The sequence below is a fragment of the Ovis aries genome, chromosome 24 (genome assembly GCF_016772045.2).
Source record: "Ovis aries strain OAR_USU_Benz2616 breed Rambouillet chromosome 24, ARS-UI_Ramb_v3.0, whole genome shotgun sequence".
Classification (NCBI taxonomy): domain Eukaryota; kingdom Metazoa; phylum Chordata; class Mammalia; order Artiodactyla; family Bovidae; genus Ovis; species Ovis aries.
In genome coordinates, this window is record NC_056077.1 from 38,831,401 (window position 1) to 38,855,265 (window position 23,865).

General features: G+C 51.6%; 2 protein-coding genes across 7 annotated transcripts; both read left to right on the forward strand.

Annotated features, from left to right (window-relative positions):
* Positions 1–1,008: 1,008 nt before the first annotated feature.
* ZDHHC4 (zinc finger DHHC-type palmitoyltransferase 4) lies at positions 1,009–10,053 on the forward strand. Of its 4 annotated transcripts, none has more exons than XM_012104643.4 (8): positions 1,009–1,074; positions 1,513–1,713; positions 2,264–2,386; positions 3,350–3,423; positions 4,608–4,786; positions 6,920–7,045; positions 7,990–8,234; positions 9,705–10,053. In XM_012104643.4, exons 3-8 carry the CDS (start codon positions 2,270–2,272, stop codon positions 9,993–9,995), a joined length of 1,032 nt encoding a protein of 343 aa, XP_011960033.1. In that variant the 5' UTR covers positions 1,009–1,074; positions 1,513–1,713; positions 2,264–2,269; the 3' UTR covers positions 9,996–10,053. The 4 variants fall into 4 exon arrangements, with proteins under 4 accessions (XP_011960033.1, XP_004021107.1, XP_011960034.1 ...); XM_004021058.4 differs by having other exon boundaries at positions 1,513–1,706; XM_012104644.3 differs by having other exon boundaries at positions 1,513–1,680.
* A 1,090-nt stretch (positions 10,054–11,143) lies between these two features.
* Positions 11,144–22,859, forward strand: INTS15 (integrator complex subunit 15). 3 transcript variants are annotated; one of them, XM_042240679.1, is made up of 7 exons: positions 11,144–11,645; positions 12,062–12,283; positions 14,678–14,843; positions 17,560–18,084; positions 18,924–18,963; positions 21,778–21,911; positions 22,061–22,859. In XM_042240679.1, exons 1-7 carry the CDS (start codon positions 11,454–11,456, stop codon positions 22,075–22,077), a joined length of 1,296 nt encoding a protein of 431 aa, XP_042096613.1. In that variant the 5' UTR covers positions 11,144–11,453; the 3' UTR covers positions 22,078–22,859. The 3 variants fall into 3 exon arrangements, with proteins under 3 accessions (XP_042096613.1, XP_014959307.2, XP_042096612.1); XM_015103821.3 differs by lacking the exon at positions 21,778–21,911; XM_042240678.2 differs by lacking the exon at positions 22,061–22,859 and having other exon boundaries at positions 21,778–22,054.
* The last annotated feature ends 1,006 nt before the right edge of the window (positions 22,860–23,865 follow it).

Sequence of the window (23,865 nt, forward strand, 5' to 3'; positions counted from 1 at the left end):
GCTCAGAATTAACCAGCAGGGTGAGTCCGCAGAAAACACTGATGAAATCCGTCCACTCCGCATACTTGATGAGGCTCCATCCATAATCAGAGTCCTCCCTGGTGCTATCATATTTTCTGATTTTGGGGTTTTGTTTCTCGATTCTGTGTCCTCAAGTTCATGAATGCCTTTCACATAATGTATCAGAAAGTGACCAGCTTGGGAAGTTTTTTAAAAAGGGGGAAAAAAAAAAAAAAGAAGAAGAAGAATTAATAAGCTGGGGGTAGATAGCAAAGACAGGCAAAGAGAAGCGCTTTAATGTCAATGTTTGGAGATCACAGACATTTTCCCTCAAAGGGAGGATAGGCCTGGCTCATGTTTTCATCGAGAATAGACCGGTCTCAGCGGATTCTGAGGTGTCAGGGCAAAGGAACCACCCCACGGGGGCCTTCTCAATGCTATGTTTGGAAGCAGCTTTTCTCTCTCCAGGTTCAACTATCATTAAACAACCTTCCTTCTTATCGTCCATATTTGGAGTCAAACAATCCTCAACCACCCAGGGGCAGGATGTTCAGAGCCGTTCCGACACAGCAGGAGCAAAGCCAGTGGAAAGGTTCAGACGAGTCCAAACGGTGCAACAGGCAGAAAGCAAAGCAAACTCTGTTCATCACGAAGACACAGTGTACGAGCGCGAAGGTGTGCCTGTCCTGGGCTGCCCCAGCCCCTGCACGGCTGGGAGCCCGGCCCTGACTGGGCTCTACTCAGGTCAGCGGGTGGCTGTTTGCTTCACAACACCGGCGTCCTCAGCTGCACCAGGCCTGGGACAGTCTTTTGTAAGATTTTTGGCAACGGCTCTCCAAATCTGGACCTCCAGCCGTCGGTCTGGAAGTGCCCAATCGGGAAACTACAGACACCTCAGAGGGAGCAGAACGCCACAGACAGCTCCGCCCCCGCGGCCTTCCACAAGCACTTCCGCCGGAAGTCGAGCGGACCAACAATAGCGTCGCACGTTGACGTCACGTGTCCGCCGGAAGTCTTGGGACGCGCCCTGGAGGCGCCAGCCAGGACGTAGCTGGTTGGTGGCAGATCCTGGCGGTAAGTCAGCCTCCGCTGGGGTGTTAGGTACCCGGGCTGGCGCAGGGTCGTATGTCTCCCCATCTGAACAGTCCTTTCCCGTTGTGTGTGGGGCTGCCCGGCGCCCAGACACCCTCCATGTTCCCTCCGATCTTTCTAACCCCGCCCCCCAGCCCTGCTTTGGCTCCCGGGGAAATGGCCGGAGCTGCTGGGATCTTCGGACGGACTGTAGCCTCGGGAATGCCCTTCTTTTGGGTCCCCAGCGTGGGCTCCTTAAGTATAGGGATAAACACCGAGATCCAAGTCTCTTGGATTATTTCTTCCCGATTAGCTTTTTTGCCCTCCGGAAATCTTAAAGGGGGCACAATATCCTCTGACTTCCACATTCTTTCCCACAGTAGAGTCCGCCCCCGACTCCTAGTCTGTCATATCGTGTGTGTTGAATTGCTGTCTCTGCAGCCAGATCCAGCCTCCTAGGGGAACCATGTCTCCTGTAGCTTTGGGTGCCACTCGTTGCGTCAGGCGCACGCCGCTGCGCAAGAGGAGATGCCGTTTGAATTCTCCGTGAATGTTCGGAGGAGGAACGCCAGAGCTGTCGGCTGAAAGCTATCCAGACAAAAGAAATATGTAGGCTGGGGACCCCGAATCACCTCGTGAGAAGTACTGCTCTTTATTTCTTCTGTCTTATCTCGTGGAGAGTTTCCAGTTTGGTTATCTCATTGGGAAGTTCTGCCCAGAATCATATCTGCCAGGGCCCAGAGTAACCGTTTCCAGTTTCTTAATACTGACTTTGGTCCCCAAGGGTGGTCCCTGATTGTTGGGGTCACTGGCCTGGAGGGTTGCTTCATAAGACGCCATTACTGATCCTGGCCCCTGACCTCCTCTGCTGGACCCTCTTTCCAATAGTATTGCCAGCAGATTCTCTTGGGTACCTTTCATATCGGTGTGCTACTTGAGGGAAGACGGATGCTTTCTGCATATTCTTCCCCACTGATTTTGGGATTTGCAGGCAGGAAATGCCACAAGGCAGACCACAGTGGTTTGATTAGGAAACTCTTGAAGGGTGACCAGCTGAGTAGCCCCACTGAGAGGCAGTTGGTGGTTGAAGGCTGAAGAATTCTGTTTGAGGAGCCACTCAGGGAATCAGTGTCGGTGAATATGCGTTGGAATATATCCCTCAGTAGCGGCCACACTCTCCTGTTCTTTGTAGCCCAGGATGGACTTTCTGGTTCTCTTCCTGCTCTACCTGGCTTTGGTGCTGCTTGGTTTCGTGATGATCTGCTTAGCTTCGAAAACCCATTACTTGCAAGGCCTGATCAGCAGAGGCGCACAGGTAACAGTGATGCTTGGAGACCGCTTGGATACCGCCAGTGTGAAAGGCTGGGGCTTCTTGAGTGGTGCTAGTGGTAAAGAATCCGCCTGCCAATGCAGGAGATAAAGGAGATGCAGGTTCAAGCCCTGGGTCTGGAAGATCCCTTGGAGGAGGGCATGGCAACCCACTCCAGTGTTCTTGCCTGGAGAATCCCATGGACAGAGGAGCCTGATGGGCTACAGTTCACCTGGTCACAAAGAGTTGAACACGACTGAGCGCGCGCGCGGGCGCGCACACACACACACACACACACACACACACGGCTCACCAGTTTTCCATCAGAACGAAAAGGTGATGCCATTTTTATTTGTTCGTTCACTTGCTCTTTCACTTATGGCAGTTGTGGTATATTCCAAAGCTATCATTCTCAAGACTGGCTGTTTTCTCTGGATCTGATGCCTGCAATTGGGCGTGGATGTGAGAAGTGTATGCCTGGAGGGCCCTGATGGGTGAAACTGGGGCTTGTGTGAACAGAAAACTGAACATCAGGCTGCCCACACTCCTCCAGGGATCAGAGTGAGCAGAATTGGGGTGAAACGCCTTGGGAGGGAGTTGGCTGGGAGGGACCCAGGCTAATTCCCAGTGGACTCTGGGACCTAGGGTTGAATGCAGAGCAGGGAAAGGTTTTGTTAGCAGTTCACATTAGCATCACCTGATCCAGCCCCTCCGCTCGTTTCCCTTTGCCTGAAGACCCACCAGTTGGTGACTTGTGTGAGGTCAGGGTAGAAACGGAGGAGTGGGCATCAAAGGAAGGCCTGCTGCAGGAAGCCCTCCTCTGTTCTCACTTAGATCAGTTCTCTGCTCATAAGCAGAAACACGCCTTAGTATTACCAATATTGCTGGGTGAAAGTGAAGCATCTAATTTGTTTAGGAGTTAGGGGCAGGTAACGAGAAATGAAACTGAACCGTTCTCTTTTGTTTTAGATATTTTCATATATAATTCCAGAATGTCTTCAGAGAGCCATGCTAAGAGTGCTTCATTACCTCTTCCATACAAGGTATTTCTATTTCAGAGTTTTAAGTATTAGTAGTATCTTCTATCGGAGAAGGGCAATGGCACCCCACTCCAGGGTTCTTGCCTGGAGAATCCCAGGGACGGGGGAGCCTGGTGGGCTGCCGTCTATGGGGTCGCACAGAGTCGGACACGACTGAAGTGACTTAGCAGCAGCAGTAGCAGTATCTACTATTCCGTTTAGCTTGTTAGCTGTTGCTGTCCTCTGGCTTCAGGAGGTTCCTTGTTCGTTTCCAGCATGTTACAGGGCACAATGCTGGAGGGATCAAGAGTCCTGGGTTCAGACCCTCTACTCATGGATAATCTGCCTTATATCTTTGGGGTTTCAACATACCTAATTTTAAATAGAAATATTTAAAGAATGAGAAAATATTGACACGGATTTCTATAAAAAGAAATGTATATAATACTGAGACCTCAATTCCCAACAAAGATGATGATGATAATTGATAATATTTATTGAATACTTACTGTGTGGTAGGCAGTAGGTGAAAGGTTTCACATGATTACTTTTGTCTCAAGCCCAAAAGAAGTGGTGTCCCTTGGTTCACTTTCCATAGCATCAGTTCAGTTCAGTCGCTCAGTTGTGTCCGACTCTGCGACCCCATGGACTGCAGCACGCCAGGCTTCCCTGTCTGTCACCAACTCCCGGAGCTTGCTCAAACTCATGTCCATCGAGTCGGGGATGCCATCCAACTGTCTCATCCTCTATCATCCGCTTCTCCTCCTGCCCTCAATTTTTCCCAGCATCAGGGTCTTTTCCAATGAGTCAGTTCTTTGCATCAGGTGGCCAAAGTATTGGTTTCAGCTTCAGCAGCAGTCCTTCCAATGAATATTCAGGACTGATCTCCTTTAGGATGGACTGGTTGGATCTCCTTGCAGTCCAAGGGACTCTCAAGAGTCTTCTCCAGCACCACAGTTCAAAAGCATCAATTCTTCGACGCTCAGGTTTTATGGTCCAACTCTCACATCCATACATGACTACTGGAAAAAACATAGCTTTAACTAGATGGACCTTTGTTGGCAAAGTAATGTCTCTGCTTTTTAATATGCTGTCTAGCTTGGTCATAGCGTTTCTTCCAAGGAGTAAGCGTCTTTTAAATCCATAGCATGCTACAAGTTTTTCACAGAGAAGCCCCTGTGAACAAGTCCTCTACCTATTTCTTCCAGAAACTACACCTTCGTTATCCTGCATCTCATCTTGCAAGGGATGGTTTATACCGAATACACCTGGGAAATATTCGGCCTCTGTCAACAGCTGGAGTTCTCTTTGTATTACCTTTTTCTGCCTTATCTGCTGCTGATTGTAAACCTGGTTTTTTTCACCCTAAGTTGTGTAACCGACCCTGGTAAGTTGAGGCTCTTAATATAGAAACTGGTGACTGTTCAACTGTCCGACTCGTTGACAGTGTTACAAACAAGTAGTGATCCCTCTAAGGGCTTTGCAGAAGATTTGCTATGTAAGGTGTGCCTGAACGTTCAGGTTTGTTTGTTGTAAATTTTACTTACTTATTTATGGCAGCGCGGAGTCTTTGGCGCTACTCGGGCTTTGCTCTCGCTGTGACGAGTGAGGACGCCTCTTCGTTGTGGTGCGTGGGCGTCTCTCGTTGCTGAGCACAGGCTCTAGGGCCGGTGGGCGTCAGTGGTTGTGGTTCCCGGGCTCTAGAGCACGGGCTCAATAGTTGTGGTGCACGGGCTTTGTTGCCTTTGAGGCATGTGGGATCTTCCCCGGCCAGGGATCGGACCCGTGTCTCCTGCACTGGCAGGCATATTCTTTTTTTTTTTTTTTTAATTTATTTTTTATTTTATTTTATTTTATTTTATTTTTTTAAATTTTAAAATCTTTAATTCTTACATGCATTCCCAAACATGAACCCCCCTCCCACCTCCCTCCCCATAACATCTTTCTGGGTCATCCCCATGCACCAGCCCCAAGCATGCTGCATCCTGCGTCAGACATAGACTGGCGATTCAATTCACATGATAGTATACATGTTAGAATGGCATTCTCCCAAATCATCCCACCCTCTCCCTCTCCCTCTGAGTCCAAAAGTCCGTTATACACATCTGTGTCTCTTTCCCTGTCTTGCATACAGGGTCGTCATTGCCATCTTCCTAAATTCCATATATATGTGTTAGTATACTGTATTGGTGTTTTTCTTTCTGGCTTACTTCACTCTGTATAATCGGCTCCAGTTTCATCCATCTCAACAGAACTGATTCAAATGAATTCTTTACTGAGTTGCCAGGGAAGCCTGACCTTCCGTTTTGAGTATTTTCTAATTTTATTTTTGTCCTTCTTCAGACACACAGGGGTACTTTCTTTTAATTTTATTTTTTGCTTCTTTGCCTCACAGATTATTTAAAACTATTTAAAAATTGCCATATACTTTTATTTTTTGATACTTTCACTTAATTGTATTATCTACAGAGCTTTCAGTCTGTAGGATACATTTTCTTTTAAATGGTTAATGATATTTGCATTATGTCCAGGTATGTGGTCAGTTTCTGTAAATAATCCATGTGTTCTTAAAGAGTATATATCATCTAGTTCTTAGATACAGGCAACTGTATAAGTCCGTTAGATGAAGATGTTAATTATGTTGAGATCTTTTAATATTCATACTAAGTTTTTTTGATTGATTACTCAGAGAGTATGTGATCTCATTCTAATGGTAGGTTTGACAGATTTTTTTCCTTCACATATTTTGAAGCTGTTAAATATTTATGTGTATAATAGTTATACATACTCAGGAGTATTGAAGTTTAGAATTAGTATTATCTCTGGATTCTTTTTTCTAAATATAATGAGCTTCTCTGTTACTAGTAATGCACTGTTCTCAAGGCTCCTCTGTCTGATATTATTACACTGTTTTTTGCTGGATACTTGCTGGGTATTTTTTCCCCATTCTTTTATTTTAACTTCTATTTTTGAAAGACAAAATGTACACTACCTAATGAATAGATAAAAAGAGATACACCTCTTCAGTGGAATGTTACTCAGCCATAAGGAGGAATAGGTACTTACACATGCTGTAACATGGAAGAGCCTTGAAAACATTATGCTCAATGAAAGAAGCCAGGTAAAAAAAGACCACATATTGTATGATTCCATTTATAGGAAGTGTTCAAAAAAGGCAAATCCATAGAGACAGAAAATAGATTAGTGGTTGCCAGGGGCTGTGGGACCAGAGAGAAGTGAAGATTGACTGATAAAGGATTTCCTGTTGGGGTGATGCAAATGTTCTAAAGCTGCTTGTGGTGGTTGTACAACTCTGAGACTATAAAAACCATGGAATTGCACACTATAAACAAGTCAGTTGGTTTTATGAACTATATCTCAATAAAGCTGTTAATTTAAAAAATAAATTATTTAGAATACTAAACATAGCAATGTTAGTTGTATTTTGCCAGGACAGATTGCTTGAACACCCAGTCGACTGTATAGCTCAAAACTGACAACTTGTCCTTCCTTTTTTCAGGTACCATAACAAAAGCAAACGAATTACTGTTCCTTCAAGTTTATGAATTCGATGAAGTGATGTTCCCAAAGAACGTGAGGTGCCCTACTTGTGATTTAAGGAAACCAGCGCGGTCCAAGCACTGCAGTAAGTCTTCCTTGGCACCTCCAGCTCTGCCCTCGCCCAGCAGACAAGTGGGTTCTGTCTGTCAGAGAATGTTACATACGTCTAGAAGCGGCCACTGCTGGTAGGGACCTGATCTTGGTTTCTTTAACATACCTGAGGGGTGAAGCCTTGTGTTCTCATGAGCAGCCTTCAGCTCTGGGTCCGGTCCAACAGCCTGTCCTTGGTGGCTGGGCTTGCTGCCCAAGAGATGCTTCTGTGGGATGTTTGCGTTTGCTGACTTCAGTCCTGGCAGAGCCTACCCTCTTAGGGCATGCCCGAGATACTGGATCACTGCTGTCCAACAGAAGTGTCCTGTGAGCTGCGTAGGGGACTTTAAAGTTTCCAGTAGCTGCACCACAAAAGTAAACAAGAAATAGACAAAATTAATATTATATGTTTCATTTAACCTAACATACCTAAAATACCATCTTAACCTGTAATCAATATAAAACATAAAAATATCACTCATGGATTGTTTATGTTCTCTTTTCATATTAATTCCTTGGAACTCAGTGTGTTTTTTACATCACTGGTACATCTCAGTCAGTAAACATCAATTTTTTATTGGACATTCTTGATGTGTATTTAGAGTTCATAAAGTTTATAGTTGGAAGAACTGATTCATACACCCAAGCTCTTCTAGACATTGGTAATAGTTTTTCAGTGACTGAGTCAGTACCAAAACATCCTTTTCCTTTAATATCCACATCTACATTGACATAATCGTTCATCTTTATCCAAAAAATTGATGTGACTTTTAAGTGGAAGCATGAGCTTTAAAATTTTTACCCCGCGGTTCTGGTGGCAGCAGCTGCCATTTCCCCCGGCCTTCAGTGCTTGTGTCCATGTGTCGCGTCCTCGGGAGGTGTGCCCGGTGTCCTTACCAAGGACCTATGCAAGGTTGTGGCTCCCCTGTTGCTGTGCAGGTGTGTGCAACCGGTGTGTGCACCGGTTTGACCATCACTGTGTATGGGTGAACAACTGCGTCGGGGCCTGGAACACCCGGTACTTCCTCTCCTACCTCTTGACGCTGACGGCCTCGGCTGCCACCATGGCCGTGGTGAGCACCGTGTTCCTGGTCCGGCTGGTGGTGATGTCAGACGTGTACCTGCAGACCTATGTCGATGACCTCGGCCACCTGCAGGTTGTCGACACTGTCTTTCTTGTTCAGGTAACTGCTGTTCAGGTAACCGCATCGCGGGCTGTTTGCAGAACAGCCACTGCAATCAAGGTGGTCTTCTGCCCATCACTACAGACCCTCGGTGGTTCTCCTGATCCCCACAGCCTCCTCCCCACATCCCTAATGCCCGGTTCCCACCCATCTGTCCTCTCTACCATTGTGTTATTTCGCGATTGTCACCTCCGTGGAACCCTACAGTGGCAGTTAGGGGTTGGTGTTTTCCACTCGCCACAGTTTCTTTGAGATCCATCCAGGTGGTTCTGCGTGTCAGGAGCTCATTCCTTCTTCCTGCCACACCATATTCTATGGTGTGGATGGGTCAGTCTGTTTTATCAGTTACCCTTTGAGGGACATTTGGGTAATTTCCAGTTTTGGACTGTTACTGCTGAGGCTGCTATGAACTTCCATTTATAAGTTGCTGTATGAAAATAGGTATTGAGTATGATTGTGGAATGTAGGATAAGTCCATTTTAGGGTGGTGTTGTGTGTGTGTGTGTTATGCCCTCTAATTATTTGATACTAGGATAACACATTGTAACTATATGAGGTGACTGATGTGTTATCTAATGTTACTGTGATGATTTCACTGTGTAATATAGATAATCATCATGGTGTATATTGTTACACCTTAAACTTTCAGAATTTTATTTGTCAGTTATATCTCTATAAAGCTGGGAGTGAAAAGAAAATTTGAACTATCTTGGATAAAAATAACTGGAAATTATTCCTCTCCCAACAATTTCACTCTCCAGAGGCAAACACCTTTATAGTTTGTTGTTTATTTCAGGCTTTTTTCCCCCTGTATCTGTTTTATATGGCCATACACCCTCACAGAGTTAGCTTTATTTTTACACAAACAGGATTCCATGGCGATTTTTCCATTTTGTCTTTCTCAGTGGGCAATATATTACCAGCATCTTTTCCAAATTAATGCACAAACATTGACCTCACTTTAATGGCTCCTTATTGTTCCATAGCATAACTATCCCAGAGTGTTGTTCTACCTCCTGGATGGACATTTAACCTGTTTCTTTTGGGAAGAGGGGCTGATGCTACAGTGAATACCCTTGTACCTGTATTTCTGTGGTCATATTGTTTTCAGAGAGAAACTGATCTTTTCTGTCTGTCTGGACTTTATGTTGATGTATGAACTAAGATCTGCATTTATTTTTATTTTCTGCATAGCCACCTGGCATAACACCATTTCCTGAGTGTCCTTCCCCTTTTCCCTCAATGTACGCACTCCGTTTATCCCATATGAAGTTCTTATACACACCAGGATTTCCTCCTGGGCTCTTTGTCTATGCCCTCTGTGTTTCTGATTGTCCTCAGTGGGTCAGAGATGGGGGAGCCGGGGAGGCAGCTCTGCCATGTGTGTGGACAAGACCCTGGCTGGTGGGGGTGACCCTGACTTAGGTCACAGCCTGGCTGTCTAACATGCTGCTTCTTCTTTGTCCCCAGTACCTGTTCCTGACCTTCCCAAGGATCGTCTTCCTGGTGGGCTTTGTCGTGGTGCTGAGCTTCCTCCTGGGGGGCTACCTGTGCTTCTCTCTGTACCTGGCTGCCATTAACCAGACCACTAATGAGTGGCACAAAGGCAGCCAAGCCTGGTGCCAGCGCTGTCCTCACACGGCCAGGCCCCCAGCAGCGGAGCCCCAGGCCTACCGGAACATCCACTCGCATGGGCTTTGGAGCAACCTTCGGGAGATCTTTCTACCTGCTACTGCACGTTATGAGAGAAAGAAGAAATAGGGATGGGAAGAGTGCTGCTGCCTTTTAAATATAGTATACATTTATTTATGCATATGGATACGATCTAAGCATTGGTTTATTTGTTTTTCTGGTTTCTGCTGTGTTTATGAGTTGGCTTTCAGTGGCTAAGGAGAGGAGGGGAAATTAGTATTTGCTGGGTGTCTAATCCTTGCCAGGTACCCTGCTAATAAACCCTTTTATCCTCTGTTCATTCAGCTGGCTGAACAGAGCATCTCTGAAGTCCTGGTGCCAAAGGACTCAAAGGTGACTTCTCAGAGGTTCCTCTTGACCTTGGTCTCCGGCTGGGGACCTAGATGGGAGGGGCCTCATGGCTGTGTCCACTGATGTGCAGGAGGGTCCCTGTGATTTGGAATTGTCCCTGGATGCACCCTCTTTGATGTCCTTTCCATCGTCCCCAGGGAAAGACCATGGCTTTTTTTTTTTTTTTATGTCCTGACCCACATCCAGCATCCTCACCTTGACCCACCTGCAGGCCAGGATGGGCCTTTTACAGGAAGCACATCTCTGTGGCCTCTTGCCTGCCCTCCACTGGCCTTTTGTGGCCACACTCAAGTCATTTCTGCCCTATTTTTAAAACCCCGAACTAAGCCCCAGTTAATTCATTGCAGAAAGGTGAACGCAAGGAAAAGGGGATTCACAGAAGGTGCTGAGGGCTTTTAGATTTTCAGATCTTAGTCTTCAGGAGCAGGATACCGGTTTCCTGCGGCCCTCCCAGGCTGGCCGGGCCGCTCCAGAGGGCACTGGGCAATAGGAACTGCGGGGTAGGGGGTATCATTCCGCGTCATTGCAGCCCTGAGAGCTAAGACTAGATTCAATCTTGAAAGTGAATGAATGGCTGAGGCCTGACCCAGGGCCCTGCACCACCACCCTGTCCTTGGAAAAGCTCAGTGAAATCAGACGCGCAAGCTTTGAACGCCGCGTGGAGAAAGCGTGGGTGGGGGGGCCCCAGACCCTGGGAGCCTTGGCCGGGGTTGGGGGGTGTGGCTCCCCTCGGCAGGGGCGGGGTCAGGGTGGGCGGGGCCGCCGCTTCCGTTCCCGCGGGCAGGGCCGCCAGGGGGCGCGCCCCCTGAGGGCGGGCCCTTGCCGCCGCCTGCGCTTGGCCCTTGCGGGCCGCCGTCGCCGCGCTCAGACTCCGCTGCAGCGCGGCCCCGCGGCGTCTGGTTCACAGGACTGTCGGTGGCGCTGTCGACGCGCCGCTGTGGTGCCCGCTGGCTGCCGGCGGGGGCAGCGATGGCCCCCTGAGCGGGCCCGAGCGGGCGGCGGCGGCGGTCGGGGGGTGTCGCGGCGCAGGCCCGGGGTCGGCGGGCGGAGGCCCGGCCGCGGCCTCTTTGTCTCGGCGGCGGCGGCGGCGGCGGCGGCGGCGGCTGTCGCGTCCGCGGGGGCCCCGGAGCGGAAGTCCGTCGGCGCTCCCGGCGACCCGGCCGCCGCGGCCGCACCATGAGCGACATCCGCCACTCGCTGCTGCGCCGCGACGCGCTGAGCGCCGCCAAGGAGGTGCTGTACCACCTGGACATCTATTTCAGCAGCCAGCTGCAGAGCGCGCCGCTGCCCATCGTGGACAAGGGCCCCGTGGAGCTGCTCGAGGAGTTCGTGTTCCAGGTGCCCAAGGAGCGCGGCGCGCAGCCCAAGGTGCGCCGGGCGGCCGGCAGGCTCCCCGCCCCGATCCGTGAACCCCGGCTCCCTTCTTCCCTTCCTGGTGACAAGCGTAGACCACACCGCGAGCTCCCTTCGGAGCAGCGGCTCTGCCCTAGCCCTTGGCCTGGTTCTTTCAGCAGCTGCCAATTTGCCCGTTTTACGCGGTGTGTGACCCCCACGTCTCCAAGGTTTTGTTAAAGGAAGAGACCGTAGGTCACCGTGAATCCCACAGGGTGATGCATAATGACGCAGAGGGACATTTCCCTACATTTAACAATCTAGTTCTACTCCGTGGGACCCGGGCTTTAGGAAGGTGAAAAGTTCCCTGAGGGAAAATAGTGTGTTTTCTTACCGTGTGAATTAATTAATACACTTCATTTCTCCCCGCTTCTCCCGGATTTGTTTTACAGAGATTAAATTCACTGCAGGAGCTCCAACTTCTTGAAATCATGTGCAATTATTTCCAGGAGCAAACCAAGGACTCTGTCCGGCAGATTATTTTTTCATCCCTTTTCAGTCCCCAAGGGAACAAAGCGGATGACAGCCGGATGAGCTTGTTGGGAAAACTTGTCTCTATGGCCGTGGCTGTGTGTCGAATCCCAGTGTTGGAGTGTGCAGCGTCCTGGCTCCAGGTACTTCTGCAAGTCTCTGAAGATGTTTCTTTCATAGCTCAGTTGGTAAAGAATCTGCCTGCAATACAGGAAACCACAGTTCGATTCCTGGGTGGGGAAGATCCCCTGTAGAAGGGATAGGCTACCCACTCCAGTATTCTCTGGCTTCCCTTGTGGCTCGGCTGGTAAAGAATCCGCCCGCGATGCAGGAGACCTCGGTTTGATCCCTGGGTTTGGAAGATCTCCTGGAGAAGGGAACGGCTACCCACTCCAATATTCTGGCCTGGAGAATTCCAGGGACTATACAGTCCATGGGGTTGCAAAGAGTCAGATGTGACTGAGTGACTTTCACTTTGGTTTCTAGAGAATTTTTTCCCCTATGTTAAAGAATCCACAGAAAACAACAAAATTCTGTACATTAATTATCCTTCAGTAAAAACAAAACAAAACAAAAAACCCACCTGCCTGTTCAGGAGATGCAGGAAACACATTTGATCCCTGGGTGGGGAATATCCCCTGGAAAACTAAGTGGCAACCTACTCCAGTATTCTTGTTTTTTATAGTTAGATCGGTAAGCCTATGAGTTGTTCCAGAGTGCCACTTCTAAGTTGATTGCTCTTCTAATGGATATGGAGATAGAAGCCTTCTAGAGTATTTTTAAATATCTAAGGGGAAATAAGGTAAACCCGTTTGCAGATGCAGGAGACATTATAGACATGGGCTCGATCACTGGGTCGGGAAGATCCCCTGATGGAGGAAATGGCAGCCCACTGCAGAATTCTTGCCTGGAGAATCCAATGGACAGAGGAGCCTGGGGGCTACAGTCCATGGGGCCACACAGTCGGACACGACTGAAGCCAACTTCACACACACGCACAGTAGATTGTGTTAGGTAGTTTTTTGGAAGATCTATTTTGTTTTGGTTTTTTGTTACTCAAAGTTGTTGAAAAATTCCTAATCCATTTAGAGTATTATTAACTCAAAATTTTTATTAACGTGGTCCTCAGCAATGGCAACCCACTCTAGTACTCTTGCCTGGAAAATCCCATGGATGGAGGAGCCTGGTAGGCTGCAGTCCATGGGGTCACAAAGAGTCGGACACGACTTCACTTTCACTTTTCACTTTCATGCATTGGAGAAGGAAATGGCAACCCACTCCAGTGTTCTTGCCTGGAGAATCCCAGAGACGGGGGAGCCTGGTGGGCTGCCGTCTCAGGGGTCACACAGAGTCGGATACGACTGAAGCGACTTAACAGCAGCAGCAGCTACGTTAACAGAATTTACCACATTCAGTTTCTCAAACTTGCTTCATTCCCAAGGACTTGATGACATTTGTTTTTTTTAAAAAATTTATCTCAGTGTTTTTTCCTGTGATCTTATTAGTCTTTAACATTTGGCTAGTAAAAATACATGTTGTTCTCTGTAGCACACAGGTAAATCTTAGTGAAATGTACCTTAATTGTCACTATTCTGATTTCTGGGGCCCCTGAACTCATCTCTCGTGTTGTCTTTAACCTCGAGATAACCTCTATCCCTTGGCAACCTAGCTTAAGTTTAGCGCCTTGAAATTCATCGTGTGATTTTGCATTTATCTCTTGCGGTGCTGTTGTGCTGGCATTCTAGCAAAGTGAAAGCAGATGTCAACAACAGGAAAGGGTCTTGTGGCTTGGGTCAGGTTTGACACCCAGTGGCATGCGCTGCAGCTTCCTCCGAGGAAAGGTGTAAGAGATGGCTGGCTTAGTGCCTGAATGAACAGCCTGGCCTGACACCCTGCCAACACCCTGACACCCAGGCCCTGTTTCAGCCCTGGAACTGGCATCCTGAGCAACTGCTGAATGTGGCTACAGGTTGGCATCTGACCAGGAGGGCAAAAGGACCAGAGGGTGGTGATGTAGGAACCTGTAGTAGGAGAAGATTGTAAGAAAAATTGATAGAGTGCTGCTGTAAGTCACATGACAATTCACAGACTCTCCTAAAGCACATCAAAGTGATGCCAACTGTTAATTTTTACCTTTAGAGTCTTACCTGTAGGGTTACAAAAACGGTCGTTTCCCCACTTGAAGTCAAGAATGATTTTTCCCAAGTAGACTTCAAAGCAGGGGTCAGCAGGCCTTTCAGGTAAAGGGCAAGACAGTCAACCTTCTAGGCTTTGCAGGTCCTGTGATCTCTGTCACCCCTAGTCAGCTCTGCCCTTGTGGCGCAGGAGCAGGGCTGTGTTTGAATAAAACAAAAGCAGGTGGCAGGAAGGATTTGGTCTGCAGGCTTTCACTTGCCAGTCCCTGCTTCTGAGTAAGCTGGTCACATCTTCCCTTCCTGGGAGGGGTCCTGCCGGTTCTGATCTTCACTGTATGTTTATGGTTGCTTGTCTGCTGGCGCTCCGCACCTCTAGTTACATGGACTGTGGCTTCTTTCCAGCGGACGCCTGTGGTCTATTGTGTGCGGTTAGCCCGGGCCCTCGTGGACGACTACTGCTGTCTGGTGCCAGGATCTGTTCAGACACTGAAGCAGATATTCAGCGCCAGCCCTCGCTTCTGCTGCCAGTTCATCACCTCTGTCACCGCACTGTACGACTTGTCGTCAGGTAAACTTTAAACAGGTTGTCGCACTCAAAACGGCTTCAGCTGATTGCCAGTGGTATGTACACTGACCACCCAGCCAGCAAATGCATTGTTTTTTTATTTTTCCCTCTGCAGTGTATATTTTATTTCAGGCTAAAAGCTAAAGGCATGGGTTACTTAGATCTCTGGGATTTCCTAATGGGGAATTCTCCTTAGTGAATCCCATCTGGCTGACTCTGAACAGTCCAAGTGGCAGAGAGCCCAGCAAGCTAGGGTCTGGTGTCTGGGATGGGTGGCTGGACTTGCGAGCACCCCACCATGGCAGGGCACCTTTCCTGGCCCTCTCCAGAGAGGCGTCCCAAGAGCGCTTAACAGCTGGCAACAGTGTTCAGGTCCTTTGTCTTCTCATAGGAAAGATTTAGTTGAAGCAAGTTCACAGCATCACAGTTGCCCTTTCATCAGTTACTCCAGGGCAACAAGAGCAGAAATTGGTTTTAACATTGGATTAATAAATGGATTAATTAACGTATGGAGAAGGAAAGAGTGTTCACAGAAGACCACTCGTGCTCGAACGGACATGAGATGGGGTATTTTTCTCTTAGGTCAGCTTGCCAGTCTGATATGTCAGTGATGTCTGTTTTCTTTTTTAAACCACTGCCAAGGTGTGATTGGCATACAAGAAGCTCTCTGTGTTTGTATGTGTGTAACACGATGAGTTTGGAGCCACGGAAATCACGGGCCGCAGGGCGGTGGCCCAGAGGGCGGGCATGGGGTCCGCCAGCAGCACAGCGGTTGTCGCGGCCAGCGCTCTGGTAACGGGAAGGCCTACCTGGGGCGTTTCCACCTCCAAAACCCCAAAATGGAAGGAGCTCACCTAACCAAAGAGAACACCCTCCTGCCCGATGGGTGCAGAGAACTCGGGTCTCCCCGAAGCAAGATTGTGGAGATGGGCTCCTCAGGTACACACTCGTGTGTACACAGCGCACATGTGTACACAGCAGGTGTACACACACTGCCTTCAGGCTCTGGAGATGCCTCAGCTGAGGTGTGTGAGGGGCTGGGTTGCTGGAAAAGTGGGCCTGAGACTTGGCATTTCCCAGACGGACACGTCTTGGGAAGTCAAGGGGACAGACTCAGTCACCGGTGTTTACCTTGCCAAGTCCAACTCCTAGACAGCTGCTGCCTCCTGATAACCGTCATTTCATAGCAGCAGGGAATGGGCGGTTCATTCACAAAACAGCAGATAATCTTAGGGGAGAGGCCAGTGGCCCCTGTGAAAGAGCATCTAGGGAGCTGACACTGATGTGGGGCTCACTCTCCCCAGCTCTCCGCTCTCAAACGTGGCCCTGGACCACAGCAGCCTGGCAGGGACTCCGTCAGCCTTAGCTTTGTCATGAGCTGAAGGCTGCACAGCTGCAGAGACAAGAGGCCGGGAGTCTGCTGCTGTGCGCACAGACAGCCCAGGGGCAGCGTGCGGCCATCCCAGGATAGGTGGTGTCGCCTCGCAGTTAAAAGCCCCCTGGGGTCAGTCCTGGGCCCACCATGTACTTTTTTTTTTTTTTTTCTGCCACGCCATGCGGCATGTGGGATCTTCCCTGACCAGGGATTCAGTCCGGGCCCCCTGCACCGGGAGGGAGGAGTCTTAATCCCTGGCCTGCCGGAGAAGTCGCTCCGCCGTGTACTTTTAGTGAGTCTGGAGGAAGTGACTTCGCATCTCGGTGTCTCAGCTTCCTTATCCTTTGTATAATAGATGAGTTGCTTGAGGGTTGAGTTAATCCATGTGAAGGAGACTGGTGCCTGGCACGTGGTTAACTCAGAATGAGTGTCAGCATTTGTCATTATAATTTCTCTGTTTTGCTGTGGAATGTCCCAGATCTTGGGGATCACAGGAGGCCAGGCTTAGCTTAGACAGGGGCTGGCAGCTGACATTAGCAGCGGACAGATCACTGTCTGGACTCTGAGCTGCTCCCCGAAGGCCACCATAACGGTCACCGAACCTATTCGGTGACAGAGGTGATGAACTGGTGGCAGAAGCGAGGGCTGGCGCTGAATGTCTGCTTCAGCATCTGAACGGATCCTGGCGCCAGACAGCAGGAGTCGTCCGCGAGGGCCCGGGCTAACCGCATATGATAGACCACAGGGGACACCAAACACGGACGAAACCTACTCCCAGGGGAGGGAGGAAGTGTGGCAGCGGTTTTGGATATAGATTGTTACTGTTGTTCAGCCGCCCAGTTGTGTCTGACTCTTTGCGACCCCATGGACTGCAGCACACCAGGCTTCCCTGTCCGTCACCATCTCCCAGAGTCTGCTCAAACTCAAGTCCATTGAGTTGGTGACACCATCCAACCATCTCATCCTCTGTTGGCCCCATCTCCTCCTGCCTTCAATCTTTCTCAGCGCCAGGGTCTTTTCCAATGGAATAAAAAACCCCTAGATACAGAGAGTGGATTCATTTAAATTGACACAGGGAATCTTCAAGGCATAATGGAATTCTTGGGAATTTTCGACTTAACATGTTTCTTGAGCCCTGCCGTGGCCAGGCTGAGGGTCCTGGGACGCTGAGTCAGGTGAGAACCAGCCCTCAGGAGGGGTTGTTCCAGGAGAGGAGTCAGAGGTACACCATCTTCGGGAGAGGACAGAGGCACAGGGAATCGGGTGGTGAGTCCTGTGAGCTGGGAGGTCCATCTTCCCGTCTCCTGTCCCCGAGGACCTTTCTGAATGCATCTTTGTTTGCAGACGATCTCATCCCCCCGTTGGACCTGCTTGAGATGATAGTCAATTGGATCTTGGAGGACCCCAGGTTGATCCTCATCACCTTCCTGAATACTCCAATTGCCGCCAACCTCCCGATAGGATTTTTAGAGCTCACGCCGCTCACCGGATTGATCCGCTGGTGTGTGAAGGCCCCCCTGGCTCACAAAAGGAAGAAGAAGGCCCCCTTAGCCAATGGCCACGTCGCCGCCAAAGTCCCGAAGGACTCGGGCGGGGCGGAGCGGGACTCTCACCTCCTGTACTCCAAGCTGCACCTGAGCGTGCTGCAGGTGCTCCTGATGCTGCAGGCGCACCTGACCGAGAAGAACCTGTACGGCCGCCTGGGGCTCGTCCTCTTTGACCACATGGTCCCGCTGGTGGAGGAGGTGAACAGGCTGGCGGATGAACTGAACCCCCTCAACGCCTCCCAGGAGATCGAGCTCGCCCTGGACCGGCTCGCACAGGCTCTGCAGGTGGCCATGGCCTCCGGGGCCCTGCTGTGCACGAGAGGTGGGTGATGGCTGGCCGGGCCCCCTAGGGTGGGGCCGCCACCCCCTCTGGGGAAGGAAATAGGGGCTTCCCCCCAAAAAAAAAACCTAAAAAAAGAATTGAAAAAAGAAAACAAACAGAAAATAGGGGCTCGTGGACAAGGACTTCTTTCCTCTGGTTTTAAAACGTCTTGCCTCTTGGTGACTGCAGGGAGGAGGGCAGAAGTCCCAGGACGCCTCCAGGTAGAACCCCGCGGCGAGACATCCCGGTGTCTCCTGGCTGATTTGCTCAGACCTGGGGCTCCTCCAGAGCGTGGATAATAACAGCTTCATGTCCTTCCTCCAAGGGAATCTTCTTTTTGTGCAGTTCTTTTCTTTTGTGGCATAATTTATATACAGTGGAACGCACGATCGAGTGCAGGAAACATTCCCATCACCTGTTTAGGGGGTTCCTCAGTTCTCCTATGCTCAGTCCTGGAACTCGCCCGGGAGCGTGACCTGGTGTTGATGACATGCCCGCCTTTGCTCTTTGACTGCCGGCTCCCAGCCCTTGACGGCAGCCCCACGGGTGACCTGTGTGCCTCATATTTCTCCCTCTTAGCCTTGATCCGCTTTCTTTGGGCCCTTCCCCACCCCTCTGATGGGTCCTCAGCAGAGCCGCCCCCTTTCCTAAGTGACGTCTTCTCTTGGGGGCCTGTTGTGTTAAAGCAAATACAGAAGAAAAACGAGAACCCAGTTTCTGAGCAGTGATAGATGAGAGCGAGGCACTGTGACTATCCTGGCGGCGGCCTTGAACATCTGGGAGCTTCTCCCCTTGTCGTCTGCTGGCTGTTCCTTAATTCTCTGTCCCTTTAATTTCAGATGACCTGAGAACCCTGTGCTCCAGGCTGCCTCATAATAAGTAAGTGCCCTCCCCAGACTTCTGGCTGGGCTGGCGTGGGGGTAGAGGCAGGGGTGGGGGGTGTGCAGGGCAGGGCGGACCCCTTGTCCTAGCTTCCTTGGGTAGAGCTGGTCAGCAGGGTCTAGGGCTTCTTTGTGTAAGGGATCCCCCCAGGCCCTGACGATCAGTGTAGGGAGGAGGTGGATGTGGTAGCGTAACCCGCAGGCGAGGAAGCCCCCGCAGAGCGTCCATCGGAAGGGTGAGAAGAGTGGCCGTCTTGCTGAGCGTCAGTGGAGAAGCTGGAGTGAGCTGGGGTGTCCTTTGATGTTGTTATTTAGTCGCTCAGTCGTGTCTGACTCTCTGCGACCCCATGGACTGTGGCCCGCCAGGCTCCTCTGTCCATCGAACTCTCCGGCAAGAGCACTGGAGTGGGCAGTGCTCCCAGGGATCTTCCCGGCCGAGGGCTGGAACCTGCATCTCCTGCTCATCTCCTGCCACGCAGGCAGATGCTTTACCGTCTGAGCCACCGGGGAAGCCCCTGAGTGTCCTTAATCGCTGACAAAGTCAGTGTGGGTGTGTGTCGTCGTGCTCTTGTGTCACCGTTGGTGACATTACAGTGGCACAGCCCTTAGGGAGGCAGGACAGGGACACGGCCATGGGCCGCAGCGTGTGGCTCAGGCCAGCGCCCTGACATTGGGTGGCACAGACCAGGTTCCGAGTGCGGTTCTGCCTGTGGCTTGTATTGACGCTGGGCCACCTTGTCGCCTCCGTCTCCCCCTCCGCTGCTTCACGTGCCCCCAGGGTCATAGTCAGGTGTGAACGAGCTGGCGTTTGCAGAGTTCCTTGTCCATGGTGCACGGCCGTCTCCCCCTCAGTGGTGGCGGTTCTTGTCCTAATTTGGGGGAAGGCCGTGGTAAAAGTGGTGAGGAGCAGGAACCATGTGGTCACACAGCTGCTGGGGAGAATTCCAGCCTTGCCACTGCCTATCTATATGGCCTCAGGCACGTTCTCGCTCCCTCCGTTTTCTCTGTAAAATCGAGAAAACCATGGCACCTGCCTCGGGGCCCCCCTGCCTCCCGTGCCCTGCTCCCGATCATGGCATTTTTGTGACGATTAATTGAGTGAACGCAGAAGAAGCAGGTTGCACAGCACTTGGTAGGCAGGAAGCACCTAAGGAGCGTTCGCTGCTGTCCCGTCTCCCCATCACCTTGTAACCCAGGTGTGTCTCTGAATCAGGTTAATTTCATTGAATCCAAGAAGCAAAGAACTGAGCGTACAAAGCTGTCTTGTGCAAAGGCAGCATCACTGGTAGCAAAGAAGCTGGAAGCAACCTCACCCTCCCATCCGTAGGGACACTTAGGAAATCGGTAACGTTACTTCGGAAGCGTGGGCGCTGATCAGTTCGGTCGCTTAGTCGCGTCCAGCTCTGCGTCCCCATGGACGGCAGCACCCGCTCCCCTGTCCATCCCAACTCTGGAGCTGGCTCGAACTAATGCCCATCAAGGCAGTGATGCCGTCCAACATCTCATCCTCTGTCGTCCCCTTCTCCTCCTGCCTTCAGTCTTTCCCAGCATCAGGATCTCTTCTAATAAGTCATTTCTTCGCATCAGGTGGCCAAAGTATTGTGCGTCTTTGCTAAAAACAGTAAATGTATATAGCTGAACGCAGCATGCGGGTGGGCGGGTTTACAGGAATGAGAATGGCCAAGTTAAGTTAGTTGGATGATTAATCTTCTTTCCGAGGGTTTTTCAATACGGAGAAATGTTCCTTCCCCTTGGTTTTTAACACGGATGGTGGGGCTCCAGGGCTGTTGTTGGCAGGCAGTGAGGACAGAGATGAGAGTGCCTGGCGGCCCCACCGCACAGTGTGTGCGCCCAGTTGCCCAGGGCACGACCTACCACCCCTGCCAGGGCCTGGGAGGGCAGGCAGGTGTGACCGGCTGAGCGCAGGCTGAACTTGAGGTCAAAGGATGGGCCAGAGGCTGTTCCCCAGGCTGCTGGCTAGAGGGGCCGGGGGGCTCCGGGCAGGCGTCTGGGGGGTGAAACGGAGAGGATGAAATGCATTGGTTCCTAGGGGAATGAAGTGGTCCCACTGGAGATACTCCAGCAGCGGAGCAGGGCCATGTGAGGGGACGGCACGGCCCTGGGCCACAGGGACGCTGAGGGGCATAGAGGGGGCCTGGCAGACAGGATTCCCTAGCTGGGTGAGACAGTGGAGACCCTGGGGTGAGGCTGGGAGAGCAGAGGTCAGGGGAGCGGGGCTGGGGAGGAAGCCTGTGTCCCAAAGGAGGGGATTGGTTTTAGGCTGAGTCCCTGCGGCCCAGCTAGAGGTGGTGAGGAAGTTAAGACGCCCCGCTAATTGTGCTGGGAGGGGAGGGCGGGTCAGAGAGGACAAGAGGAAAGAGAGGAGCCTCTCCCAGGGGGTCCAGAAGGGCCCAGCAGTGGAGGTGACATTGAATTCAGGAGGACTTCCTGGAGGCAGAGGCTGTGGACGTCCTGAACTGCAGAGAGGAGGGTGCAGACCCAGGAGGAAGGAAGTTGAGGAGGGGAGGACTAAGGCTCCTGGGGGTGGGAGTGGGATGGGAGGGGCCCCTGAGAGTGGTTGAGGACTGGGTCCAGGCCTGGGCCACCTCAGGACGCTGGATGCCAGGGTCACGTCCAGGGCCAGCTGCCTGTGGCTGTGCTTGGCGTTTAGCTGGGACTCAGCCATTCGGAATGCCTCGGAGAGGCGTGGCCCTCCGTCCTTTTTGCTGTGGCTCCTCCGTCACAACACCCCCCCAGGTATGGATGGCTGAGGCCGAGACAGACACTGATCGCGCTTGTCCCCGAATCACAGACGCCGAGGCCGTGTCCGGAGCGCCTGTGGACCGCAGGGCCCCTGCTCCCCGGCGCTGTGGGCAGGGTCCTGGCATTTGCCACTGTGGCCTCTCCCTCTCCGGGCCCCCCCAGTCCACATCCCACCGCCTCCAGGTCAGCCCCTCCGTCCTCCTGTGCACACAGCCTTCCTCACCCAGGGGCCTGGTGCCGTCAGCCGCCTGCCGCCTCCCTGCAATGGCCCTCGGCAGGCAGGCGGCGCGGTTGGAGCCGGCGCACCCTAACCCCTCTCCTTGTCTCCGCAGCCTGCTCCAGCTGGTGATCTCGGGCCCCGTGCAGCAGTCGCCCCACACGGGGCTTCCCCCTGGGTTCTACCCCCACATCCACACGCCCCCACTGGGCTACGGGCCCGTGCCAGCCCACCCGGCTGCCCACCCCGCCCTGCCCACGCACCCCGGGCACACCTTCATCTCAGGCATGACCTTCCCGTTCAGGCCCATCCACTAGCCCAGCTCCGTGAACTGCCGAGCTGGCACCGTGCCTTCCGCGCCTGGTTTGGAGGAAGCCTTCCCGGGAGAGGGTGGTGAGTGGAGAGGAGGCTGTGGGGGCGGCCAGGCGACCCCTCCTCACCACAGGACCCGGTTGGTGCCAAAGCTCAGTGATATCAGCATCTAGGCACCTCCTCACTGTCAACATCTGTAAAAGTCCAGATGCGACCAACAAAAGGAACATCGTCCAGCCCTCTGCAGAGCTGCGTGGGCACCTTTAGAAGCTGCCAGGACCGTGAGCCTGTGGCCCAGCGTGTCGTTGCAGACGCACACCTTGAACCTGTGCCAAGGGCGTGGATGGGGGACCAGCATCGCCGAGCCCACCTGCCTGGCTTTCCTCCCCGTGGATGGGCTGCATCCCACCGAGACACAGGCCACGCCCACAGTTCAGGGAGCAAGGCTGAACCACTGGCATCGCAAGCTTGCACCCAGCACTTGGTACAGGTCAGGGAATCCTGTGAGTGTGACCCCAGCACCGAGGAGAGGAACTTCTCTGTTTTATTGGATTCCCTAAAGTTTCTTTTCATATGTTCAAATAAATTTTTTCTAAACCGTCTCGTAGACCATTATGGAATGTGTTTGAAAACTTACTGGCCGGGCCCCTGGAAGTGTCCTCCCCAGTCTGCCGAGGTCCTGGTCAGAAGACTGGATACGATTCTAGCTGCTCCTGTTGCCAGAAGCGCCGCAGACGCTCCCCACCCTGTGCAGAGCACCGGGGTCTGTCTGCTTCAGTCACAAGTCCTTTCTGCCCTCAGGGACAGAACTCAGGCCTCACTTACTGGTTTGGGGAGGAGGGATAGAGACTCAGCAACCCCATCGCTGGGCTCCCCTAGGCTGAAGGTGAGGTGTGAGAGGCGGTTACAGCGAATAGTGAGTGCTGAGGACTAAGATCAACTCGTAGGGATGAAATTCAGCCTTGTGGCGGTTTACCCTGCTACTTCTGGCTGCAGACCAGACCCTGTAAGGCCAGACGAGACCAGGTTTTGTGTGTGTGTGTGAGACGTCTGGAGTTTGAGATGTCCCTCAGGGTAACACAGCTGCACTAGGGCTGGCCTTGGTCACAAGTCTGTGATGCGGGTGACTGACCACAAGTGCTCTCTCAGGGGCATGAGCTCTAGGCCCTCGTGGGCCCCAGAAGTGCTCAGCCAGGCTCCCACCACCCTAGCCATGTGTAGGAGCCTGTCCGCAAGCAAAGCCTAGTAGGACCCTGCTTTTAAATTGCTTTTGAGAGCCATGAACTAGAGAAGGAGATGTCCTTTCCTTTGATTTCATTATCCTCATGTTTTCTGTTTATGGACAAATCTGGTGTTGAAGCAGGAGCCGAAGTCGAGTGTCTGCTTCCGTCTCTCCCGGTGAGACACAGCCGCGGGCCTAAGATTAGCACTCACTGGTCCTTGGTGTCAACTCTGGTACTGAGTGTTTCTGTAAAGGGTGCAAAAGGGGCTCTCCTGTCGCTTCCTGATTAGAGGGCCTCTGAACCTGGCTGTGTCCCGGAAGGTGGGCGTCACCATTTATCTCCAGGGCTACATAGTCTCAGCTCCACTCAGACTTCAGGTGATTTT